At 41.9% G+C, this 26,899-nt stretch overlaps 1 protein-coding gene, 1 long non-coding RNA gene and 1 other non-coding gene across 8 annotated transcripts in view; 2 read left to right on the top strand and 1 right to left on the bottom strand.

Moving 5' to 3' along the window:
- The window catches only part of mtss1 (MTSS I-BAR domain containing 1), a 93,682-nt gene extending 77,704 nt beyond the window's left edge, over window positions 1-15,978 (top strand). The window contains exons 7-15 of one of the 4 annotated variants that reach the window (XM_038296697.1): window positions 1,507-1,664; window positions 1,742-1,849; window positions 3,849-3,943; window positions 5,710-5,785; window positions 6,308-6,481; window positions 7,910-8,041; window positions 11,493-11,643; window positions 12,365-12,391; window positions 13,124-15,978. In XM_038296697.1, coding sequence (XP_038152625.1) covers window positions 1,507-1,664; window positions 1,742-1,849; window positions 3,849-3,943; window positions 5,710-5,785; window positions 6,308-6,481; window positions 7,910-8,041; window positions 11,493-11,643; window positions 12,365-12,391; window positions 13,124-14,358 — 2,156 coding nt within the window. In that variant the 3' untranslated portion in view covers window positions 14,359-15,978. The remainder of the gene's footprint in view (window positions 1-1,506; window positions 1,665-1,741; window positions 1,850-3,848; window positions 3,944-5,709; window positions 5,786-6,307; window positions 6,482-7,909; window positions 8,042-11,492; window positions 11,644-12,364; window positions 12,392-13,123) is intronic. The other 3 variants (XM_038296698.1, XM_038296700.1, XM_038296701.1) reach the window with 3 other exon arrangements.
- Window positions 15,979-18,850: 2,872 nt separating this feature from the next.
- Window positions 18,851-24,454, top strand: LOC119790920. 3 transcript variants are annotated; one of them, XR_005281785.1, is made up of 6 exons: window positions 18,851-19,114; window positions 21,914-22,074; window positions 22,160-22,691; window positions 23,029-23,079; window positions 23,929-24,024; window positions 24,113-24,454. It is a non-coding gene; the product is annotated as an uncharacterized LOC119790920 (long non-coding RNA). The 3 variants fall into 3 exon arrangements; XR_005281783.1 differs by lacking the exon at window positions 18,851-19,114 and adding an exon at window positions 20,326-20,533; XR_005281784.1 differs by lacking the exons at window positions 18,851-19,114; window positions 23,929-24,024 and adding an exon at window positions 20,328-20,533.
- On the bottom strand, window positions 19,416-19,521 carry LOC119790943. The gene has a single exon (XR_005281786.1). It is a non-coding gene; the product is annotated as a U6 spliceosomal RNA (small nuclear RNA).
- Window positions 24,455-26,899: the final 2,445 nt, after the last annotated feature.

Here is a 26,899-nt window from a genome sequence, read left to right as displayed (position 1 = left end):
AGATCAGTAATATGTCAATTAATTATCTGCCACATTCCCATGTAAATATCTGTTTTTGGAGGATGTGTTTTTTAGCACCCCTAGTTCTCTCATTTTTATTCTAAATACAGTTTATAATTTGAATCACAGGGCTATTTTTATCTCTATGGTTCAGTATTTTCTCAAGTAGCACCAACTGCTATACTTTCCTGTCTTAAAAGGCAGAACTCTTCTAGTCTAAAAAAACTCATTTGTTGAAATGGGGGGGCCTATTGTTTGAGCCCCTTAGGGGCTTTAAAAAACAAAAATGCCTGTCTTTTTTTGCGCTTTATGAAACAAAGTACCCTATATTTTGTGGATGTACAGCTACATTTCTCATGTAAGTTTGCGTAGTTTTAACACAAACATTTATTTTTCATATTGCACCAGTACAGTTAATGAGCAACCTGTACTTGTGTGCTTGTTTGTTCTGTCTAAAATGTTTATTTTGGAATAAAGAGGTTAATATAAAAAAATTTTTTGTCCGATTCATCGATTAATCGAAAAAATAATCAGCCGATTCATCAATTTTTAAAATAATCGTTAGTTGCAGCCCTAGTTCATTGTGATATTTCATTGTTTGCGGAGAGTCAGGCCAAGAAGGCAGCCTCTGGTGAATTTACTTTACAGAGTTGGCTTTTGGGAAGTGAATACTGCAAAAAATAGTCTAATAAGGGCTTAGAGAAGCAGGAAACAACGACAGACGTTGAGATTTATCACACTGCTAAGTAGAATCATCACTGGAAATTATTCAGCACTGTAGGGGAGCTAGTATATTTATGAATGTCTGAAATTTCCTGATTATGGAAGCTTACTGTAAGGAGATGACGCGCTCTGCTCATGCGCTCTTTGTTATCTGAGAACCGGGCCGAGCCCTACTGATGAACTAGTACCAGTTCATCAGTAGGTTCAGTTCAGTTTACAATCGACTGTTATCTCTGTTACCGCGCTCGGAGCGATCTCTGCACATTTCAAATAGGTAGTGTAAATGGGGCTATAGTATAACAGCCTGAGATCCACAGCAGTCAGTTCCATTAGTAACCGTTAGCGCCTCGTCGTCTGCCGTGAGAAACATGAGGCAGCAGCATCATTAGCATCTGTTTTAGGTGTTTTAGACGACGTTTGAATGGCACTGAAAACCCGTCTCTGATCAGCAGCCTGCATTGCCTCCCTCCATTAATACTTTGTTTGATTTGATGAAACTTGTTTGCTTCTTCTCTTTAAATTCGGTCTAATGCAGCATTTATTATGATTGCGTTGTTTTTCTCTTGAAAACGAAGGAAGAAAAAAACAAACAAAACCATCCTCAAATATTAGCTGCAAAAAAATCAGCATCCATTACTGACACCAAATAATCGGTTTCAGTATCCGCTCCTCTTAACATGGAGCTCCTCTAGGTTTGGTTGGATCTCATCTTCCTGCTTCCTCCATCCTCTGGTCTTTGGTTCGTCCTAAAATAGGTCCCGCTTTGCTGTTGTCTGTCTGCAGGCAAGGGAGAAGCTCGCGGCCAGCTGGACAGCGCCCTGCAGGATGTCAACGTTCGCTACGCCTTCCTGGAGGAGACGGAGAAGCGAGCCGTGCGCAGGGCGTTGGTGGAGGAGAGGGCTCGTTACTGCAGCTTTGTCAGCATGCTGAAGCCCGTGCTGGTGAGTCCTCGCTTCAACTGTTCACTACCTCTAACCTCGGAGTCACACTGAGAGCTTCTCCTCCTCTGTGATGGCAGGACCATGAGATCAACATGCTGGGCGAGGTCACCCATCTGCAGACCATCCTAGAAGATCTGACCAACCTGACGGCTGAACCCAATAAGCTCCCCCCTGCTAGTGAACAGGTGTGCTACTCTTCCTCTTCGTTCAGGGGGCTTTACTGCGTCCTGATGAGCGCTGATAAAAATAGAATAGAGCCAGTAGAGAAGCTGAGAGACCTTTATGCTACGTTCAGACCCTAAGCAGCAGAAGCAGCTGGTTTACATGCAGAGTCTATGGTTGACACGCATCAAAGGCACAGCAAAAGGTAACGCAGCCCGTTTTGAGCAGCAGGAGCAGAGCCTCACCAGCTTCTGAGTATCTGAGGCGTGGGACGCGCTTCAGAAGCAGCAGCTGCTAGAGTTGGAAAAATAGAACTTTTGCTCGATGAGCCACATCAACCAATCAGAGAAGCTGATCTGGGAGCTGGCAGGGAGTCAGACACAGCACTGCTGATGCAGAGCGCTATGATCACTCCTCTGAAACTGTTTATTAACGCCTAAATTAACTTCAAATGTAGAAACCTCCCAGCAGAATATGTTTGCTTCTATTATCCTGGTGCCTGGAGTTTGGATTACGTACATGAAAAACGCCTTCCAACCGCCACGAATAGCAGCGGAAAAACGCAAAGATGCGACCGGGCCTGAGGCAGCTGCTGCTGGGGATTCCCAGTGACAGAGCACAATCGGTATTTGGGGGTCTGAGCGGCTCCCACAGAGAAATAATAGCTCTCGGACTCATGTCCTCGCCAAGTCTGTTCTTGAGAAGAACGAGAGCACGCAGGATAAAATTGGTCAATTAGAACAAAAGCGTACTGATGACATCACCACAGGCTCGGCTCGTCCGGAGCTGCATTTCACCTCCTGTTATTAATAGTCTCATGATCATAATAAATTCTTACTGTGGGGAAATAATAATGAACTTAGTAAGATAAACAAAATCAAATGAACATTTTGCCAAATAAAACAAAACTATCGCCATCAAAGCCAGCGGTCCTTCACACATGGCTATGCTGCTGCAGACGGGCTGCGGTTAGCCCTGGCTGCTGTTAGCCTTGGAGCTCCACTGGTTGCCACGTTCTTATTTATTTATTTAACTTCGGAAAGTGTTTTTTAAATTGCGCACTAAATCAGTAAAGGGACCATATAGTTACGCTATGCTCTCACCCCAAATGATCTTAAAACTTACTTTTATAGAACAACGGCAACAGAAAACTGAACCTTTAACTTAATACTCTGAGCTCTGTGAGCGCTAACCTGGAAGCTGCTGCTGCCGCAGTGCATGCTGGGAGAGCTGTCAGTCTCAAGAACGGACAAGTGTGCTTTGATGCATGCTGGGTAAAGAGAGGGAGGGGCGGGAACAACATCCGGGAACTTTGTCCTCTCTCTGTCTTCTTGTTCTTGTCAGTTAGATCCGTACTAGGGCTGAGGCTGATGACATTTCACAAGCACATGAGAACGCACAAGTACACATATTGAGAAACGGCCATTATTTGAAGGCAGGATGGTAATCTGGATTAACTGACGGTGGACTTTCTCACAGAAAAACATATTAAAAATACTTTTTACCCACTGAACACAGTTAATATAGCTGCCATTGTTCCAGGCAAAAAAAGGATAGGGTAGCTCCGCCCAGCGCGCATCAGACCCACTTTTTCCACTGCGCAGCTAGAGCAGCAAAGATGCTTCAGTTTTGCGTCGGAACTAAACTTGTACAAGCATCAAAAATGAAGCAGCAGGAGAATTTTTGCTGCTTCTGCTGCGTGTGTTCTGAACGTAGCATAAGAAACATGTAAACCTGCCTTGGAGGCAAAATTGACATTAACATAGGTATTAAAAAAACGTATTGGTTATCTTGAAGAAAGAAAAACACATTGCCTGCTGAAGAAACTTAAAAATGATTTATTTTAAACTGTTTCTGCGCCTCACATCCAAAATAAAGTCTTAATTTTTCATCATGCAGTGATTGCTGATGATTATTAACCCTGTCCTGCTGGTTTCCTTATTCACTCAGCTGAGCTGCAGAACTCAGGAGATGTACAAAGAAAAATGCTGAATTTTCTGTTTCTGTGTTTTTATCTTTTAGGTGATTTTGGATCTGAAGGGTTCTGATTTTAACTACACCTATCAGACCCCCCCAGCGTCCCCTGGTAACATGTCCAGGAAGAGCAGCATCAGCAGGTAACTGAAGCTTTTGTGATGGAGCCAGGATGTAGGGGAAGCCTCAGAGTTTCTGGTAGTCCTGATCCAATATTGGGCTGGAAATAAGTCCGATATTGTCCCAAAAAACTACCGTAATTTTCGGACTATAAGCCGCAACTTTCCCCCCATTTTTTGAGCTTGCGGCTTATATAACATTGTGGCTTATCTATGGACTTTTACAACTAACGGCCACTAGGGTAATACCTAAATCTATGGATTTTACCATCCACCATGTTCACGTCACATTTGCTTCAACACACAAGTACGGTAGCCACGCACGCGGGGGAATGCAGAGGTCCTCCGGTACTAGACAGAACGACAGTGAGAAAGACGGACATTAAACATAAAAAGCCTGCGGCTTATAGTCTGGCGCGGCTAATAGTCCAAAAATTACGGTAATTAACCTCCTTATAAATCTCCAAGCCATGCTGATAGATCCACTCTGCTCCAGCATTTCTGTCAGACAGAGCCTTTATGTGACGCCTAGAACCAACGTGACTGCTTGAAAAATTCTCGCACGACTGAAAAATTGGCCTGAAAAGGGCAAAAAAATGCGATCTACCTGCCTACACTGTATACTACACAACGCAAGACGCATGATCAGGATGAAACTCGGCCCGCTTGAAAATTCTCGCATGACTGAAAAATTGGCCTGAAAAGGGCAAAAAATCATAGTGTAGGCCTGGCTTAAGCTTGCATGAGCGATGCAAGGAGAAACTTTTAAACATGGTGCGTAGTAGAATTGTGCACGCCCTCGCACATATTTAATAGAGTGGGTACCAGGTTGTGCATGTGCATTTTCTTTTTAAATTGGAGAGGGCGGGTCTTTTCAGAAATTTGTGTAAATCCTGAACTAAACCTTTAATACAATCCAGTAACCTGGTGTCATTTCAAGATTTTAAAAGCCTTTTTAGACTCAGTGGTGCCCGAAGTTTTCTAAAGTCAGGATTAGAGTTGGACTGATAACTCAACAGGCCGATATCTCTGTGTGTTGTTGGCTTGATTAGTTATTTTTTGTTTTAAACAAGAACTTTGTAACATTTGTTCTCATCTTGTCCTTTTCATCATGCAAATAAAGAAAAAGGAATATTATCCTAAAGAGTTGAAATAAAAAGATTGGCTACGCATGTCAGGGATCAGCTGCACTGGTGTCAAAATAATCAGCATTTAAAATATCGGCGTTGGTCTGTCACTGGTCAGGAGGACTGATGGGAAAGATGAATAACATAAAAAACAGCTGGAAAATTTTCTAAATATATTTTGGTTTATATGGTTTAGTTTGTTTTTTACCTACTATGCATTAAACCCAGCTGCAGATAAAGTCGTCCAAAAGGCTGAACTAGTAAATCATTGTTGATCGAAACCCAAAGAGCAGTTTCTTTAGGCTCAGTTTAAATAAAATAAATTTTATTTTCTCTGAAATAAAACCAGGATTTGACTCACTCTGCTTTGAAAAGACCTGCAGTTTTCAGCCAAGTTTAATAAGTTAATAAAAGAAACTCCAAGTGATAATAAAACATGTCCATCTCCTTTATTCTGGAGTTCCAGTTGTCGGCCTGCGGGCCGTTAAAGGCCCCCAGGCCACACTTTGGGCACCCCTGCTGTAGCTTCAGCGGCTCCGTTCCTGGATCAGTTTGAAACCAACCCGTAAAGTGAAGCACAGCTTTATCTGCTCTCAGAAGATCTGCAGCTGCTGTTCTTCCTCATGCTGTTGTCATAGAAACGCTCTTTGTGTTTGTTTGCAGTTATCAGTCCGGCTCAGTGAGGCACGTTCCCTCCTTGGACTCGATCAGCTGTGCTGTGGATGGAGTTCACCTCCAGGTAACGGACGTCTCCTTGTCTCAGACGTTGGTTCTGATCCTGGTGGTCAAAGGCTGCTGGTCCTCCTGCAGGACGGCTCAGTGTCAAAAGCTTTACCTTTAACTCACCTTTATATTTAAAAAATACATTTCTAATACATACATTAAATACATTTTTTTCTTTAAAAAATTACTCAGAAAATTATACAGGAATGTACTGAAATTAGAAAATGTTATTTGTTTTTTGATTACTTAAACTTTGAACCTGTGTGGTTGATCCCACCTCTGGTTCCAGCAGAGGAAACTTTTCTAAAAACTTTTTCAGGCAGTAAAATCATCTGGGTTTGAATCTCAGGGACGATCATCAGGTTTTTCTTACATGTAAACTAAACTAAGACAAAACAATTACTGAATGCTTCCTCTGTTCGAGCTGTTTATCGTAGCGCTGAGGTGAAGCTCATTGCTGCTCAGATTTCAAAGTAAAAGCCTCTGATGTTGACCAAAAAGCCAAATCCACACACAGCTCTGATTTTCTCCTGTGTAGCCCTCCTCTACCTTCCTACTCTATGGCTCTGATGAAAGTGGGCGGTCCCTCAGCGAAGGGAACTCCCCTTCGCGCCTGGCCCGTAACGGCAGCCGTGGTCGCCATGGTTCTGCCGCCGACTACGGCCGCCACGCCGCTCAGAGTCGCCGGGTTAGCCGCAGGGATCGGACCGCTGTGAGAATGACTTACAGTTATTTATCCCCCCCCCCCCCGCCTGCATCTTCAGCCCTTCATCATCATCCTCCTCCTCACTCCTTCAGATTTCTCATCTCGCTCCATGAATCCAGTCGTGTTTGTGTGTTTCTAGTGGCCGGTGTTTTTCAGTGTTTAGGAACCAGCCCCGTTTTAATCACCTTTCAGATCATCTTACATGTTTTCATTTAAAATAAAAGGATCCAAAGAAGTTTCCAATTTATGATTTTATCAAGAGAAAATAGCATCAATCAAAATTTGGTTTTCCTGTTCCACAAAAAGAGTCCGTTTTTATTGAAATAAGTGGAATAATTGATCACTGCTGCACTTTAAGGAATGGAAATGTCATGAAAGTTTTACAAAACGAAATTTCATTTTGTATACAGTCTGTGTGTACTTTTATTTTGGTAATTTTTGTTAAATATCTTCCATAAGAAATCTGTTGCCATTTTAAATAACCAAGAACTTATTTGGATTCTTTTAAAAATAAGGAAAAACAAATAACGATTCATATAACTGAAGCATGGATTGTTTTCTGTACGGTTTTATTTTATGCAAAAAAAAAAATTATAATAATAATAACCAGGATTTCTGCGGGTCATTAAAAATCATTAAATTATATTTTAAATTAAGGCCTTATTGACATTAAAATTCATTAAATGTGATTATCGTAGCATTTAAAATGCTTTATTAAAAAAAAAAAAAAAAATACATTTATGAAAACTATTTTGTCAGATAAATTATATCGCAATATATTTGCACAGAACTGCTTCCAGTTGATCGTAAAGTCGTATGTTTGGAAAATAAGCTTGAGGTGGAGAAAAAGCTAGAGAACGGGGAAAAAAACGAGGAATTCGGGACATGGCGGCAGCCTGTCGACGGTAAAGATGACGTGTTTTACACGACTCAACCAGCCGGGTTCTGCCCGCTGCTTTCTGTTCTCAAAGCACATCCTGATTGGAAGCAGAACTCTATAAAGTGTGTGAAACATTTCAACCCGACCCATTCATCCATCCACTGGTTGTTTCTGAATGTCGCGTTCCAGAGGAGCCATTACAGAAGTCCTTAGATCCACTCTGTATGTCGCAAAAATATCGTCGTCCAGATATCTCTGCTCTGAAATAAATATCACAAAGTAGCAGTTCGGCAGCCGATCTGCTGAAATCTGATGCTGCATCAAAGCTTTTAGCAGCTAAAGAGATGTTCAGGAGTCGACTGGAAACTATTAATAAGTTGTTTTAATGTAAATCAGATGTTTTCAGTCAAACCTTCCATGAGATGTTTGAGCTTCTAGGAGAAGCTGGTCTGATGTTCTGAGTGAAGGACTCCTCTGATGGCTCCAAACCTGCTGCCATTTCCTGACAGAACCGCCTCCTTCTCACTCTGACCCGCTTGTTTATCACACGACAGGATGCTGTTGGCTCCACCAATCAGCTGGCGCCTGGAGGGAGCGGGGGGGCAGAGAACGGCCTGTTGGCCCCCCCACACAACAGCTACGTCCACCACGGAGAAAGAGCTCGAGCCATGTCTGCGTCCGGGAAGGTAGGGCGACGCCCACACCTCCGCATGACTAGGGCTGGGTATTGTTCAAAAATGTTCGGTGCCGGTACCAATACCAATACCTTCACTTCGATACCGGTTCCTGAACGATACTTTTTTCCATACCAGTTTTATAATATAAATTCGAAGAAAAAGAAAATTACACAACATAAAAAAGTACAAATCTTATGTTTTATTTTAAGCTCTGATTTTTCCATTTACATTTTTCCTCTTACATAAAAAAATTCAGTGTCTAATATTCACTGTTACATTGTGAGGACCTTTTTACTTAGCAGTTTTCCTTCAGAAAAATGACCATGTCTGACAAACAAGCCCGTTGAATGGGATCCTACTGACAGCACCACTGGTATGTGGGGGTCTGAGCGGCTCCCACAGAAATATTGGAAGGCAGGATGAACTGACTGCACTGATTAAATTTTCAGGTGGATTTTCCCGCTTAAAAACATAATAAAACTACTTTATTCCCACTGATCACAGCAAATATAGCTGCAAGGCAAAGAAAGGATAGAGTAGCTCCGCCCAACGCGCGTCAGAGCCACTTTTCGACCGCGCAGCCAGAGCAGCAAAGCTGCTTCAGCCGCGCGTCAGAAGCTGGTACAAGCAGCAAAAATGAAGCAGCGGACGCGTTTTTGCTGCTCTTGCTGCGTCCAGTTTGAAAGCAGCATGATTCACTCCGCTCTGGCTTTGCTCCGCCCACGGGCTGCAGAGAGGAGGATGGTCGCGCCGGCTGCGGTCCGCTCTCCTTGCAGTCAAACACCGAGCAACTTTCTGCTCTTAAATTGTTTCCGTGCACGATGTATTGCACTGCGCGCTATTGGCATCAGTCTTAATAAAGTGAAGCCGCACTTTTGACCTGGGGGGCATTTTAAAGGGGTTCCACGACGCTCGCAACCAGTTCACAACAGATACACATGAACCCTGGCTGTAGGCGGGACCACCTGTGTACTTTTCCTGGATGACGCAATCACGTTAAGTGTTAAAGCCAATCACCGAAACTTGGTACCGAAAGACGAGGCATCTTTCGATACTCTGTAGAACCGAAGCATTTCGGTCGGTACCATAAAAGAACCGAAGTTCGGTACCCAGCCCTACGCATGACATGAGCGAAGAAACCCGACTGCGAAATGAACACAGACACAATAAATCACTAATTTATTTTGTTTATTTCTATAGCGCCAATTCACAACACACGTCATCTCAAAGGACTTTACAGTTCAACAGATCAATCTGACTGTATGCAGATTGATTCAAAGTTTTCTATCTAAGGAAAACCAGCTGATTCCATCGATTCATCGACTTGAAGGCAATCCCTCACACTAAGCATGCTTGTAGCGACAGTGGAGAGGAAAAACTCCCTTTGAACAGGAAGAAACCTCCAGCAGAACCAGGCTCAGTGTGAGCGGCCATCTGCTGAGGCCCACTGGGGTTCAAGGAGACAGAAGCAGAGATAGAAAAAGAAGCATAGATACAAAAGGCAACTGTCAACCAGCTCCACAGGCGGCCCCGTCCAGGAAACACACAGCCAGGCAGACGAGCTCCGAGCCAGCTCCCATGTCAGAGGATGAAGAGAGCACATCCAGTTAGTTACAGTCAGAGAAACAGGACTACATGGAATGAAGCAGAATGATGAAAAAGGGATCCCTATGTCCTCCAGCAGTCTAAGCCTATAGCAGCATAACTATAGAGATAGCTCAGGATAACATGAGCCACCCTAACTATAAGCTTTATCAAAAATGAAAGTTTTAAGCCTAGCCTTAAAAGTAGACAGGGTGTCTGCCTCACGGACTAAAACTGGTAGTTGGTTCCACAGGAGAGGAGCCTGATAACTAAAAGATCTGCCTCCCATTCTACTTTTAGAAATTCTAGGAACCACTAGTAAACCTGCAGATTGAGAGCGAAGTGCTCTGTTAGGAACATAAGGAACAATCAGATCTCTGATATCAGATGGAGCTTGGCCATTTAAGGCTTTATATGTGAGAAGGAGGATTTTAAATTCTATTCTGGATTTAACAGGAAGCCAATGAAGAGAAGCCAGGATAGGAGAGATATGATCTCTCTTTTTCATTTTCATCAGAACTCTGGCTGCAGCATTTTGGATCAGCTGAAGGCTTTTAACTACAGTTTGTGGAAATACTTATAGCACGGCCAGGAAACTTTCCATCAAACATTAATATCTAAACAGGAATCATCAGAAAAGAAAGTGAAATTACAGAAAATATGCTGCAGAAGAACAAAAACTGCTTTGAAGTTCAGGAGCCAGATTTTACTGATCCGAACAATCAGTCAGAAAGAGAATTAAATAAAGAGAAAAGGAGAAGGCCAAGAACGGAGCCTTGAGGGCTGTATGGAAAGAGAAAAATTGAGAAACATAGACTGATACCAAGGCTAAAGCAGAACAGCTTCGCTTCAGATACTGTAGGTCAGCATTCAACCAACCTGTAGGCTGTGGGGGGGAAAAAACACATCCTCCATCAGAGGGCAGCAGACATCCAGAAAAAAGAGTCTCATCTTTACACTTCACTGGTTCTGTCTTTATATCCATCTCAGCCTTGATTTCCCCATCTTTTTTTTGTGTGTGTCTTCGCCCTCCATCTTCCCCTCAATCGATAAATCAATCGCTCGTTATTTTTCACTCTGAAGCACTTTCCAACTGCAAAAAGATAAATGTCAGATAGAAACAGGAGCAAAAAACATTGATAGAATGTTTGGGGGGGGGGGAGCAATCAGCCTCCAACGACCACCTCCCCATCAGAAAGCGTAAAGTACAGATCATACTGTATGACGAAACGGCAGGATTTAGAAGTTCACAGCTCACCATGTTTGTTCTCACACTGTATGACCCGACGCTCTGATGCCATCTACCTGCTCACGCTGTACGTCTCTGGGACTCAGCTCTGCAGTGAGATGGCGCTACTCGGACTTGTCTATCCGGAAGCCAAACCAGTAGAAGAAGAAAAAGACGGAAGTGTCGATGCCTCCTGTTAATTATGAAGCTCAATAGAGTGAAACACGCTGCATTGGCTATATGTGCAATTCTGTGCTGAAAGCCCTAAAAAGAAAAGGTGACGACGTATTTGGACAAAAACATGGCTGATCAAACGGGGCTACTACGGTCTGACAATTTTAAAGAACTCCATTTCACTCATTGCCGACCCCGCCATGCTGCTGGGTTTTCCTCTGAGAGGAAGAAGAAGAATCCTTGTTTGCTCACTGAGCGATTCGCCCACAATCACCTTAGGACGGCCGACTGAAAATCAAACATGTTAGATTTTCTCCCGACCTTATGATTCCTGATCTAGAGGTGGTCGTTAGAGGCTGATCCCCAACTGGAGAATCGGCCTGAAAAGGGCAAATAATGGTACAGTGTACGCTGGGCTTTAGATGAAACTCGGCGCCTGTTGACTAACCTGTCCTCTTCTCTTGTCCCCTGCAGTCCTGCTCGGCCCGGGATCAGCTGGCGCTGACGTTGGGTGCGTTAAACTCGGACGCCCCGAGGAGCAGCAGGGATTCTCTGCACTGTTCGAGCGGCTACAGCACGCAGACCACCACCCCGTCCTGCTCAGAGGACACCATCCACACACACAGTGAGTACGCAGCTCTGCCATCCGTACACAGAGGTCACGGCTCGGATTGCTTCCGTCTCGTCCGTAGGGATGTTAGATATTCCGCCGTATTACGGGGGGAAATTAGGGTGTGACAAAGCCATAGACCCCCTAAACAGGGCATCAAATTTCTAAGATTTTTATTAAAAGGTGAACAATGTACACCTGTATGCATTAATAGATAAACAGCTGGTCAGGACTGACTGGTCAAACTGCAGATGACCGACCTCGGCTCCGGTTAGTGGCGCAAAATTCAAGAATTGATTATTTTAAAACGGTTTTAAATGTGTTAGGTTCTGCAGACAGAGCTCAGCAGCCGATCTGCTGAAATCTGATGCTGCATCAAAGCTTTTAGCAGCTAAAGAGATGTTCAGGAGTCGACTGGAAACTATTAATAAGTTGTTTTAATGTAAATCAGATGTTTTCAGTCAAACCTTCCATGAGATGTTTGAGCTTCTAGGAGAAGCTGGTCTGATGTTCTGAGTGAAGGTTCTGCAGACAGATCGGCCCCTGAGGGCCCCCGAGGGCCCAGTTCTACACCTCAGACCCAGAGTCAGAGTCTGAAACCAGTTCAGCTATTTCCTCTGAACACACAGAGCCGCCTTTAGCTCAGAAACACAATCTGTCTCTTCTGCTGCTTCTGACTGGATTCTGCTGTCTTGGCTCCCACCCCCCACCCTGCTCTCTCTCTCCCTCCCCCCAGCTTTAAGGAGAGACCCTCCTTCCTACGGTACGTCTCCTCCCGCCTGCCTCTCTGTCCTCATCTCATTCACACCAACTCATTTCATGCTTCCATGTTTATTTGAACCTTTCCCTGCAGATAAGGAAGCCATCTTGGGCCAAATTCTTAAAACACGGGTCGGCAACCTGTGCCTCTTTTACATTTTTGCGGCTCGAGATAGATTTGTATTTTGTTTTTTTTTGGTCCAATATGGCTCTTTGAGCAGTTTGGGTTGCCGACCCCTTTACTAAAATATTTGATAATAGTTTATTTAATTTGCTGATATTTGACGAGTCGACTTTTCTTAGAAATAACTTGACCAACAAACTGAATTTTCCGTGAATCAGAGATTTCCAGATCTGATATAAATACTGGAAATCAGTCCGATATCAACCTGCATCTAAAGTCTCCAATATAAGCTGGCTAATAGAAGCCCTCTATTTAACTAGTTTTTTTTTTTTTTTTCGCTATTAACCAAAATCCGTTGATCAAACCTTTTCTTACATCTCAAAAAAGAAAGTAGGCGGATAGAGAATTAATATTCAGGCTATGGTATCCGTTTCATTATCTGAACATCGTTAGCAGGAATCCTCCTCCTGTGTTTGAGCTTCATGTTGCTTCTATGACGTGATGTTCTGGTGAACGTCGCCGTGTTTGTTCCATATCATTCAGTTTTGACGGTTTTTATCGGTCGTCATCTTTAAACCGAACAAACTAACGTCTCCATGTTCTTGTTTCCAGCCGACTACGAGTCCATCTCCCTCCACGGAGACGCAGACTCCATCTCCTTCCCTCAGCTGTCTCACGGCAACAGCCAGTCTGACTTCGACAAGTCCTCCACCATCCCGAGGAACTCTGACCTCAGATACCAGTACAGGGAGTTTGCTCAGTCCAAGCGGCCCACGTCCACCGTCAGCCTGCTGGCCGAGGCCGAGCTGAGCAGCGGCTCCGGTCGGCAGCTCCCTTCCCACACGGCCACCATCAGACGCAAACCCTCATCCAAACCGACGTACCGCAGAGGCACCATCAGCGGAGGCATTCCCATCCCCATCAGCACCCCGCAGGTTCCCCTCAAAGCTGTCGCTGGAAACGGCGGCAGTGAAGAGAACGTTTTCAAGGTTCCTGCTCCTGGAGGAGTCGGAGGTTTGGGTCACAGCAAGCTCTGCACCTCCACACAGAGTCTGAGCTCCTTGTCTTCCTCCTCCTCCCCCTACTACCAGTTCATCCCAGGACAGATGCCCATCCCGGTGCCTGGCCCCACCGTCCCGTCTCTGCCACCAGAGGGCGGCAACGTCAAACAGCAGCAACAGAGACAGCACCTGCAACAGCTGCAGCAACAGCAGCAAATCAACATGCAGATCAACCAGCAGCGAGGGCACCTGCAGCAACTGCCGCAGCAGTTTAATCAACCGCCGCAGCAGTTTAATCAACCGCCGCAGCAGTTTAATCAACCGCCGCAGCAGTTCCAGCAACCGCCGCAGCAGTTCCAGCAACCGCCGCAGCAGTTCCAGCAACCGCAGCCACAGTTCCAGCAACCTCCCCCGCAGTACCAGCAACCTCCGCAGCAGTTCTCCCAACCTCCGCAGCAGTTCCAGCAACCGCCGCAGCAGTTCCAGCAACCGCCCCAGCAGTTCCAGCAACCGCCCCAGCAGTTCCAGCAACAGCTACAGCAACCCCAGCTGCAGCAGAATACTCAGCAATCTCAGCTGCAGCCTCAGCAGGACCAGCTCAGACCTCCGGCTGCAGAGCAGCTGCAGCCGCAGCTCCCGGTCGCCATGGTGACCCAGGATCACCCCGCCGACCTGGAGCCCGGCGTCAACCATCAGACCCAGAATGATTCCTCCTGTCAGGACCGGAACCAGGAGGAGCGAGGAGGAGCAGACATGCTGACGCTGATCAGGAAGGTCCAGCTGAGGAGAACCGTCACCAACGACCGCTCCGCCCCCCTGCTGCCCCCCCCACTCAATCACAACTGAGCCGAGCTGAAGGCGGAGAAACGTTTACAGGCTCCAGCAGCTGGAAGCGGGCGTTGGCGGTTCGGTACGGAGGTTCCTGAGGGGAACCGGAGCTCTGCTTCCTGTAGTTTGATCTGCTTCTGTTTTCTGGCGTTTTGCTGTGATTTGAGCTTTAATGGAAAAGTTTCCGTCTTCTTTCTAGACTCATTCCTCACTGGTTGGTGAGGGGTACGTTTGATTCCTATTGCCTGTAGTCCTCCAGGACGGGTGGGGTCTGATAATCAGCTCTGCAGGCCGTCCATCTTTTTTAGATAAAGTCAGAAAAATGGAGGAGAAGCAGCTGTGATGGTTGCTGGTTCAAGCTGACAGCAAAGATCAAACCCACTGGACATACACAGAGAAATATTTTCCTTTTTACTCTTTAAAGATTAGAATGTTTTATTAAGTAAAAGATGGAAAAACCAAAACCAGGTTCTTTTTCACCAAAGACGTGTTTCTGATTTTTATTATTATAATTTTTTTTATCTTTATGGCCTAAAATCTAAAGGTTTCCTTTTAATTTCTACATCTTTTAATCCTAATTTCTCTGCTCAAAAAAAGTGGTTTGATGCTGGTTTAATCATCTTTAGGAGCATCAAACTGGTTTAATAGCAGCGACTTCATGTTCTGCTCAGTGTTCTGTGCTGGAAGGAGAGGAAGTGAAATATTTTTCTATTTTTTAAATGTACTTATTCCAGTTAGAAACGATCCGATAGGAGCATTTAAATCTCAGGAGTCCAAACATTAGACGCAACTCATAAAGTCCTCCTTAAACATTTTTCTTTCGCTTATTTATTTTAACGTTTTCTCCACATTTAGAGCAGATGTTCTTTAAATAAAAGGATTTCTCTGCAGGCTTTGGTCGGGTTAAATAGCTGGTTCTATTTCAGATCCTGGTCCAGTTTGAGAAATTAACTAAGATTACGGTTTTGCACGTTTTAATTTTGTTAAAGTCTGAGAGCAGGAACATTATCTTCTGCCTGCAGCTTCCAGAATGTCTTCAGTTGAGGTTCAAGAGTTTAAGGAGGTCATCCATAAATGCAGCCGATTGATTTGTTGCTTCTTTAGCTTTAGTTGCTTCCTGCCAGCAGATCCCAATAAGATTTAATTTCTTTTGTTTTTATTTTCAGCAGGTCTTGATTGTATGATGTAAAAACATGAATGGTAACGTTTGGAGAGCAGGATCTTCTCTGGCTGCAGCAGCTGCATGCTGGGAGATGTAGTCCGGTCTCTGATCAGCAGCTTCTTCCTTCAAAGATAACCTTTTTTTTTTATCTGCATTTTGTTTTGGTACATCTCAGAGCTTTTCTCATCACCTGATTGGTTGTTTGTGTAAATATGAGAGCACCTGTTCCTGGAAGACATCTTTGTATGATTTTGTTTTGTAGATTTATTGATTTGATGAAGCAACCTGGAGAACTTTGTAAAGTCTGAGCATCTGAAACCTGATTGGATGTCTGACTGTTATTGGACCTGAACCAGCTTGATGTGGACCCATAGGGTTCCTCTCTTTACGCCCACTGTGGGATCAAGAACAATAATAATAATGAGAATGATGAAACTTGGCTCTGCTTTTTTATTTATCTATTAAAATCTCTTTTTTTCCCCCCCTGGTTTCTTCTGATCCAACTAAAGTCGGAGTTTAAATCACAGACTTCTACAGTCAGAATCTCTTGAGGTTTCGTTTGGGTTAAGCTGCGGTAAAAATATTTCCAGTAGTGATGGATCCATCAACAGCGATGCCAGCCATTTGAAGTCATTCGACCGATAGAGGAGTTGTTTCTAACCAACTGACTCACTAAACTGAGTTTAAAAACACATCTGTCAACATATAAACTCTTAGTTTATTTACTGTTTTAAAGGAGAAGTCTGGTTAGCAAGGAATAATCAATATAATCAATAGATCATTTATACATAAAACTAATATGTTTGCAGTGATTTAATTAATTTAGCGTTAATCAGTAAAAGAATAAAAACAATTTTCGTCACAATCACTGAGTCTGGGAGCGGCCATTTTTGCCCAAATATAGTAACCCCTCCCTCCTGCCATCTTCCAGCAGTGACGTCACGGTGCGGTAAGCCTAGCGCCATTCTCCCCGCTTTACAAGCTAAATCAATGGGAACTACTAGACACATCTGCAATCAACAACAATTATTGAAGATTTCCAGAGGACTTCACCATTGAAATTCACCAGAGCTATAGTGAAACTGACAATGCCCACGTGCATGGCAGCTGGATGCTGGAATACATCGGGTAAAAGTGGAAATAAAGAGTTATTCCACCTTTCTGATTCCTGATCCTCCACGGACGGGTTGGTCGTTGGATCGCCAACTTGAAGAGGGAGGATTTGCCATCGAACTTCTGGCCAGAGAAAAAACCCGTAATATGTAGCCAACATTTGGAAGAAGAATGTTTTCAAGATGACTTGGATAATATATATATATATATGAGAGCAGTGGGCTTACCTGATTTAAAACATTTTTTAATTACCGCAGGTTGTCTGGCTCTACATGCTTATCAATGGAACTGCACAGATGTTTGGAGGTGGACTTTGTCTTTTTCGCCTTAAAATCAAAACTATTTTTTCAGCTCATAAAGTAAATAAAGCAAAGCTGATGTCTAGCTTAAAGCTACAGAGCAGATAAACGACCAGAGCGGCGATATGGCAGGCCGTTTTGACATTTATTAGCTTGACTGAATATGTAATCCAGATGTCTCAAATGCATTTCTTCCGAGACAAAATGAACATATTTTTATGAACATATCTAAAATAACATTCTTCCGATCTAAAAATGAATTTTGACTAGGATTAATTTCAGCTCTTAATAATAAAGTTGCTGCTAGTCATAATGACAATTTCACATATCAAAAATGAATATAACGTTACAGATATTACAAAAAACCCTTAATGTTGGAAACTGTAAATCATATACAGTTGTATGATTAAATTTGATCACTGCTGCTTACTTTCTGTGACTGCTCCACTTTTAAATTAAAAATGTCTTGAGAGCCGTACTAAACGAAAATTTATTTTTATGCACTCTGTGTGTACAAAATGACAATAAAGTCTGTCTAAGTTATCCAGAAATCAAATTCTTAACATCAAAATTATATTTCTGCTAGTAGAAATGTCATTACACATATCAACTACTAATTTTATGACTAGTTAAAATTAAAATATCTCAATTTTAATAATTCCTATCAAAATGCAGTTTTAGATACTTGAAAAATAATAATGAGACTCATTTTAAACATAAAATAAACAGGCTGACTAGTCCCATTTCTATTATAGATAACACTAAAGCATTCTATCTAGTCATAATTACAATACTCCTAGTCATAACTGTATTATAGATATCAATAATTAAATTTCTACCAGTAGAAAATAAATTTTAAATACTCGGGAATCAAATTTGTACTAGTAAGAACGAAATTTTGAATATCTGCAAATCTTTACTAATTTTTTGTGGCTGTTTTACATATATTTGCTTGACCGGATACATATTTCAGATATCTTTAATAGTATTCCTCCTACCTAAAATTAACATTTCAGATATCTGAAATGTAATTCTTACCAGTAGACATGACGTCAATTTTCCCCATTCATGTGCCGTAACTTTAAGATAACCAAAATTACATCACTTCTACCTAAAATAAACTCTGGCTGTCTAAAAATGAATTTCAGATCTCCGGAGCCTGATTATTTTTATTTTAGTTAAAATATGTTTTTAAATTTTTAAAACTACATTTTGGATAGGCATTATTAAAATTTAGATATCTGAAATTCCAATTTAATCAGTCATATATCAATAGTTGATATCTGTAATTTTATTTCTACTGGTAGAAATATATTTTAGATGTTAAAAATTGGATTTCTGGATAAAATATATTAATTTTTGATATCTGAAATTGTCATTATGACTAGCAATTACTCTATTATGCAGAGTTGAAATTAGAGTTGATCCTCATCAGAATTGATTTTTAGATCGGAAGAATGTTTATTTTAGTTAGAAAAAAATGTTTATTTTAGATATCTGGAAGTAAAAGCTCAAAACACATGAATGGGAAACATGATGTAATTTATACTGGTAAGAATAACTATCTGAAATGTTTATTTTAGAGATGAAGAATGTTATTTTAAATGTCTGAAATGTTCATTTTGACCAGGAAGAAATGTATTTGAGACGTTTGAAATATATATTCAGTCAAGCTAATAAATGTCAAAACGGCCACTTAAAATTTGTAAAGATTTCTGTGTATCTGAACGTTTATTCTTACTACACTCATACTAGTACAATTATATTTTTTGCATCCTGAAATTAAACTTTTGCTTTCAAAAAATGTGATTAAGGGTTTCTATATGTACAGTTCTGACAAGTAGGAATGTAGTTTTGAACAGGAAGAATCTTAGCGCTTCTATTAAATGTCAATATTGCCTGCCATACAGCGCCGGTGTGTCGGGGTCTATAACCAATTATACCAGCAGGTGTTCAGAGTCTGAGCCACGAGGAGGAGGGAGATACCGATGGACTGAAAGCTAGCGAGCATCCGGTGAAATCAATCAATAACGGTCATTTACAAAACGACAAAAGTTAAGTTGATAGACTTTTTAAAATAAATATGCTACAGCGTTGCGAAGGCTAAGGATGTTTAGCGATGTCACGCTAGCAGACGGACTGGATTCGCTGCTTTCCGCCATGTTGTAAGGTCAAGGCCCAGCGCATCTCGACAACTCTGGTAAAGTAGAACTTTTTCAGTTTTTCGGTGGACAAGTGGGTATTCATGTGCAATTTTCACGTCTGCTCATGATATACCGCATAAAGACTCCTTAACTCCGCTTTTTTTATTTATTTATTTATCTGAGTCTGGTCTGCGCTTGAAAATTAAAACAACAGCGCCACCAACTGGCTGGCTCTGAACAGCCTGCCGCTTCCTACGAAGGACGCATCCCTGCGTTAAGAACGCGGCCCGCGAACTGGGAAAAAAGTGGAAACACTACTTCAAACCATTTATTATTGTTTTAATTATTTAAAAAATAAAAAATGAGGAACGCTTCACGAATTTGCGTGTCATCCTTGCGCAGGGGCCATGCTAATCTTCTCTGTATCGTTCCAATTTTAGTATATGTCCTAGTAAACTAGGACACTTGCAAGGTGGCTCTGAGTTGGTTTTATACCCAACCTTACTCTGTCACTCACTAAGCCGGTGTTTTTGTCTCTTATTATTTATTTTTTTGACTGCGGAAAGCTTTTGATAAAGGCAACGTGTTGTCAATCCTGATGATCTCATTATCTAGTTGAACAATTATATATATCACTAACTTTGATCCAATTTACTTCTGATCCTGGTAGGTTTTCATATATTCAGCGTATTGTTGACACGGATGCATGATGGGAACTCAAACCAGGCCTAACACGAGTGGCTGGCATTTAAAATGAAAATATCTCCCTCATACCCGCTATTTAGTTAGATCTGAATAGAAGACTCGCTCGTTGATATTAAGATTCATATACTCGTTTAACAGCTGTGTTTGCATTTAAAGAGTATTTACGCTGAGAGGCGAAGCCTGCCACAGCAGGAAACACTGAGCCCGATCAGCTGTGCTCTCTCCAGCGAGGTTTATTTACAATCCTCTAGTGCCCTCCTGTGGCGGCGTACGGTTACTGCATTTTATGTATAAAAACGTCGGTCTCGATATGGTCTCAATATGAGAACCAATCAGAGTGCCCCGTTGTCGTGCTACGGTCTCAATATGAGAACCAATCAGAGTGCCCCGTTATCGTGCTACGGTCTCAATATGAGAACCAATCAGAGTGCCCCGTTATCGTGCTACGGTCTCAATATGAGAACCAATCAGAGTGCCCCGTTATCGTGCTACGGTCTCAATATGAGAACCAATCAGAGTGCCCCGTTATCGTGCTACGGTCTCAATATGAGAACCAATCAAAGTGCCCCGTTATCGTGCTACGGTCTTAATATGAGAACCAATCAGGTTGCCCTATCTTGAATTGAACCAATCGGATGGCCCCTCTGGTCTCTGGCCTATCGGCTGCGATCGGCCTTTGTCGTCACTTCCTTTGTTTTTAGCTTGTTAGCAGCTACGGTAGCCATTGCAAGCAGCAGCGAATTTGACTTTTTACTGGATATTTTACTTCGGTAAGTCCGAAAAAAACTTTCATAATCGTTCATCAGACTCATCAGCGTTTCAATAACTTTGATAGATTATATTTAATTTGACCAGATCTGCATTTTACGGTTAGCTAATTCGCTAGCTCGTTAGCTCAAGTTGTCCGTACATGACCGTAGAGCATGTATTATGAAAGGAATGTTAAACCCAAATCATTGTGAGAAATGTTTATTTAGAGTGCAATTTTGCATCAAAAACGTAATGAGGTGTCTGTATTCCTTAGAACCTGCTTAAAATGGGTGAAATGCAGAGGTGGCTAGCAACTACTTACCTTTGGGAAAAAGTACTGTTAGAAGTAGTATTAATTTATACTTTGAAAACAATATGTAATTGTGTTACCATCATTTAATTGAAATGCTTTGGTACTCTACCCACCTCTGGTTAAATGAACATTCAGCTCTGTAATTTGTCACACCTTGACTTTGTTGCTGATCAACCTTCCTGTCGTGAGAATAGAATAGAAAATTCCTTAATTGTCACAAAACAGGGAAATTGTGGTGTTACAGCAGTGAAATGGTTATAGCAAAACTGGTCACATAATGTGGACCTTAGAAAAGTGTCTAAAAATAACAGAATAAGTCACAGAGTTAAGGAAATATATACTGTACTGTTCAGTGTTTATACAATATGTTTTCTGTGTCTGTAGAGTAAATGATAAACAGCTGTGGACATTTTTCTATTAATGGATTATGTGATGAATAGCAGCAACATCTGATGTCCAAAATGCGACGGCTTATTATTTAACAGCATATTATTTCTCCAGATCAACATTGTTCACCAGTGCAAATGTCTGCAAGTTAAGCTTTATTGCTAGGATGCTCTGAGAGCTAAAATAATGCGTCCATAATTCTATTTCCGAAATGATATTAATGTTTGAATGTAATGTTTTTAGTCAGTGCATCATAAATTGGACATGGAGGAAGGAGTAACGAGCATTTTATTAGACGTTCTGTTGATAAAAAAGTTACGACCGATGCTGACGTTTTTCTCTCATTGTATTCGCAAATGATGAACAATTAACCAGAAGAACCTGAGGTGAAACGGTGAGTTGGAGTAGATAAATAATTTGCTTTAGGCAGTTAGCTGTAGCTCAGTCAATTGAAAAAGCTCCTGGATGGGAAGAGAAACGTCTTCAAACTTGGAAACAAAGTCCAGTTGATTCTTTTTTTGAACCTTTTTTTTTGGCATAATCAGGTCTCTGTTCTTGTTACCCAATCACAGTCCTTCCCTGTCTTTATCCTTATTAGCCATCAATCATTACCAGCATCCTGCTGCTGCTGCTTCTTTTACTGTGGAAGCTGCAGATGAAACTTGTGTTTCACTAAGACGTTTGTTTTCTTTAACATCAGATGAACAGGCGGGTCCTTCCACCGCCTCTCTCCCTCAGAGGCTGTCTGTTGCTGGACTGGGGGACGCCACTAATGAGGAGCAGGAAGCTCCCCTGTAGCAGCAGGATCCTCCAGCGCCAGGAGACCCTGCCAGACGGGACCCTTCGCCACTTGCTGTGGAGGTTTGCTGACAGAGTTTATACTTAAAGCACTCAGGCACCGGTAGGAGCCTCGTTTGCAAGTTAAATGGCTGTCTTCTTTCTGCAGATGCTGCCTCAGTCCTGGAGGGCAGCACTTAGAGCAGAGCAGCAGGAGTGGATCAGCCGGATGCTGTTCATCAGGGACAACATGGGGAGGCCTCGCCTCACCACAGACCTTAGCCTCTGGTGGTTCCCTCTACAGCCCCAGCCCGTCTACCATCAGCCTCCTGCGTCCCCCGACCCCTTCTTTGCCCGTCGGCTGTTCCTGTTGATGCCCCACAGGATCTGGCATCTGCAGCTGATGTTCCCCCAGCCTGTGCTGCCCAAGTTTGCACCCAGCCCCCCTGCTTCACCACCTCTTCCTCTGCTTGTGCCCAAATCGATGGATTACAGGAAGAGGAAATTGGCTGAGGCTGCCTGAGCTACTGGGGGGACGGCACAGATGGAAAAACAAAGTTTATCTCTGCAGCTAGTGTAGGCAGGCAAAGAGAAAGGACACAGGACACTCCAGGGTCGCCAGTGTTTTCTGCCCCGCCACGTTTGGGGCTAAAAGCGTGGAGAAGTGGAAATAAAACCTTAAAATAATAAATTTCCAAAAGGTAAAAAAGCATGTAAATAGTTAGCAGGTTTTCATTTCATAGAACGACAGGTTCGTCGTTGGCGATCCAACGACAAACCTGTGATCGTGACGAAAATTCTTGTTTTTATTTTTTTTACCGAATGTTAAATTCATTAAATCACCGCGAATGTATCAGTTTTGCGTATAAATTATGATCCATTGATTATTCTTTGCTGACTGGACTTTTCCTTTAAAAAGCAAAATGAATGATTCCATTAAACATCTTTTGTTACCTGCTATGATTTACATTCTCTGACCAATGAACAATATTTATCCTTTACATTAAATCCCAGCTGTTGTGTGTTACTATGTTACAGCCGTCTGCCACTGCTGCAGGACTCCCAGCATCCCCTGCTGGATCATCCAAGGTAAGGCATGTTGTGATTTCCTGCGTCACAATGTGTTGCCAAGACTAGGGCTGAACAATTAATCGCATTTTCAATATAATCGCGATTGAAAAATATGCAGTTTCCAAATCGCGGACGTCTGCAATTTTTGGCTATGTAGCAATTAGTGAATCAGACGCGTTCTTTAGGTGTGAGTAAAATATTTAAAGTGGATTTGCCTCCACATGGAAGGGAAGACAGTTGCAGCAGTGAGATAATCTAATTTTATTACTTGTTTTAGAGTTTATATATTCATACACAGCACTAAGTACCAGTTAATCCGTTTAATACATAGACTGGTTTGTTGGTTACACTTTGGACTTCATGTTCAACAAGGACTGATGTCCAAATCAGTTAAAAGCTGTTCTCTTGAATAATATTCTGATTAATAAAAACATTAAAAGTTCTTGATTTAAATAGTCCTTGTTTACAATTGTCTTTATTTAGAGGCCATTTTTTTTGCTTGTGGTTATGTAGAGAAAAGTCAAAATTAAATTGCAATTTTGGTTGAAATATATCGTAGGCAGAACGCGATCATTAATTAGGACACAGCGTGTCTTTTAGCACCTAATCTGCACAGCGATGAAACAGATTGATTTGTTGTTTGTATATGTTTAAAAAAAGACATGATCATTTAAACTGGGGGAAAAATTGCATTAAATCGCAATATAAAGAAAAAAAATTGCAATTAGATTATTTTCCAAAATCGTTCAGCCCTAGCCAAGACATACAGATAATTAGTATTATAATCATAAGAATTACCTGTATAGATCTTATATCTGTAGCACATCTCAAAATGCTCATGGCACATAATACTGTGTCTGATTTCAGGAGACATGATGAAACCAGTTGGATGGTTTATTGCAATCGGGGGACATGATGGGCACACCTTTGTTTTTACACGGATATTACAGCTGTAAAATTACAGTAAGTTGTATGGTTCACAGTAAATTGCTAATTTACTGTGAATTCACAGTGACATTTTTTTTACAGTGTGTGTTGTTGTTGTTTCCAGGTTTATTTTTGTGGTTCATGACGCTGAATGATCCAGTAGGAATATGAAACTGGATCCAGTCAGAAGGTCCGGATGGTGCGAGTAAGGAGCCTGTTTCTCAGCCTGTTTGGGTCTTTGTCAGGTCGGTGGAACCCCCCTCCCCCACCTGTTTCTGGTCCTCCATGCTGACATGGACCCTGCAGCTGACGATGACTCATCCCGACCCTAATGGACCGTCCCCTCAGTGACTCAGCTGCATCACTGTGACTCTGCACAAATATCTTTGGTGTTGCATTCATGTTGCACCAGCTGCAGTTCCCCTCTGTGCCAGCAGGGGGCACAACAGACCGTCTGCTGCTCCATGTTTAATAGCTTATCATCTGGAGTTAAACATTTTTCTTTACCAGTATAAATAGAACAAACAAAATAAAATGACACCTTTGTAATAACTTTGGAGTCCTGTGAATAATTTATTATTAAATTTATTACCATTTTCCCTGTCAAGCAGTCTTGATTTTTCCAAAGAGCTCTTTTAGTTTGTCCTCATTTTGGTTTTAGTTCCCAAACCTTCAGTCTTCCCAATCACAAAGAAAGCAGATGTTCCCATTTCTGTAGTTTAATCCACAAAGAAAATCCCTGAAGAGCACACATTTAAAAGGCTTTCAGGCTTTCCTGGATTACGTTGCCGTTTCTAAATAGAAGTTTCACACGCCGTCTCAAAGATTCTTGGTCTTTAATGGCAATCCTACCGGTTTTATACCAAACATTTTTTATTTCCTATTGGCCAGGAGGTCAGAAAGTGAGAAAGCCGGGAAAAACATTAACTAGTCCTACTTTCTTGCAGAGACAGAATAACTGACTTAAATTCAAGTTTTCTTCAACTCTGTTGTTTTTATTCTATATGATCAGACTCTATAAAAGCAGATCTGCTTAATATGAATTTCCTCAAAATGAAATATTCTATTTTATATAATGAAAGGAAAGCGGATAGATTTGTGAGCATCAGTTCATTGATGGAGGGTTTAAAAAAAGGCTCTACCTATTTAAAGGCTGGAAACCTTGTTTATGGAGATAAATGTTATAAATGAATTCTTTAATTACTTGTAATCTTGACTTAAACATCAGCACGAGTTTTCAATCTTTAAATAATTAGATGATCCAATAAATGTTCTGAAGGGTACTTTGGTTAGGATGAGTCAGCGCTTTATTGTTATTGACGAATGACTCAGTGAGTCATGACTACCTCAGAGGGCAAAGGAGATCAAACTGCAGCTCTCCTGACTGCTGGTTCGTCAGCCTGATGATGATGATGTGAGATAAGCTGCAGCTGATTGGCTCATCAGCCCAGTAAACAACAGACTGAACTCTGATGGAGTCGATGATGAGGCTCTGCTGTGATGTGGCGTCACTTTGGACCAGATGTCGGTTCCACAGTCGGATCTGATCAGTTTAGGATCATTTTTCTGATTTAAACAGAAGTTTCCTCCCTGACCCGTCTGCTGGGTTCTTGGCCTTCATGGGTTCTCTAATGTTCTCCAACCGAACAAACCAAACAGAACATCTATCCTGAACCTCAACCCCACACAGGCCGACTCTGTTTATACAATAATTAATGTCTTCATGAACTCATATTCAGAACAGAATATTTAGAAACTCTAAAACAGCCAAGCTTTGAGCCCATTTGGTTGCTCTGGTTTCAAAGGTTTTGAAATTATCCGAAGCAAATGTCCGCCACACTTTTCAGAGTTTTACCAGCGTCATGTTTTGAGATCCCAGCATCCCAACATTAGTAAGATGCAGGAAAGCAACTTATAGCTGTACTGTTGGTCGCCATGGTAACAGGTAGATGTAAGCCTTCACCTGAGCTTCTGGTTCGTCTCTCACTGGATCCATCTGACCCTCGTTCAGCACCGTCTCACTGCTGTTGGAACCAGGAGACGTTCCTCCTGGTATCTGATGTTTATGTTTCTGGTGTAAAAAGCTGAAGTTAAAACGGATCGCCGTGTTCTCAGAGTTTAATTATTTTAGCTTCATAGTGCAGAAAGATGGTGATTCTCAGTCATCCAGGTCATACTCATTCCTAAAAAAGTGAAAGAGAAACGTCTTCAAATCTTGAAAACCAAGTCCAGTGGATATTTTTTGAATTTTTACGGAATGACTATGACCTGGATGACTGAGAACCTTCATCAGCAAAAAAGTTAAAGCACTTTTAAGATGTTTCTCTTCCCATTCAGGAAGCTTTTTCAATTCAAAATGTCAGAAATAGCGTTGAGTTCAAGGCTTTGTAGAGTGGACCAAAAACAAAGCCTTACAAATCAAAACGGACGGACGGGTCCGTCCCCTTTGGAATGAGGGTCGTTTGGCTTTTTTGTTAGGCTGTAATACCCAAAACCTGTCTATGTCTCTGAAAGGAGGGGGTGTTAAAGGGAATTGTTGTCCTGGATGAACAGGCGAGGTCTTCTGTTCCCCTGTACACTGCATACATAACAATCTAGAAATAAGTAAACATTTCCTAAATTAAGTGTATTCACTCTTAATTTGAGTAGGTAAATGAGATAGTTTGCCAATGGAATTAGTATTTTTACTCTTAAACTAATTAGATAAAATGCACTTGAAATTAGACAATGCAATTGTGTTTTCTTATTTCAAGTGTAAATTGTCTTGTTAAATTGGCAAAATGCCTCTTTTACCTCCTCAATTCAAGAACAAATGCACTTATTTTAAGAAAAAAATGACTTATCTAGATATAGATTTTTTGCAGTGTAAAGGGGATGGGGTTGATAGCGGGAAGGGATCATCTCGATCACT

Source organism: Cyprinodon tularosa, unplaced genomic scaffold (assembly GCF_016077235.1).
Source record: "Cyprinodon tularosa strain WSP-4 unplaced genomic scaffold, ASM1607723v1 ctg375, whole genome shotgun sequence".
In the NCBI taxonomy this organism is placed as follows: domain Eukaryota; kingdom Metazoa; phylum Chordata; class Actinopteri; order Cyprinodontiformes; family Cyprinodontidae; genus Cyprinodon; species Cyprinodon tularosa.
The sequence above is the reverse complement of the archived record's forward strand: the minus strand, read 5'-3'. Positions and strand labels throughout refer to the sequence as shown.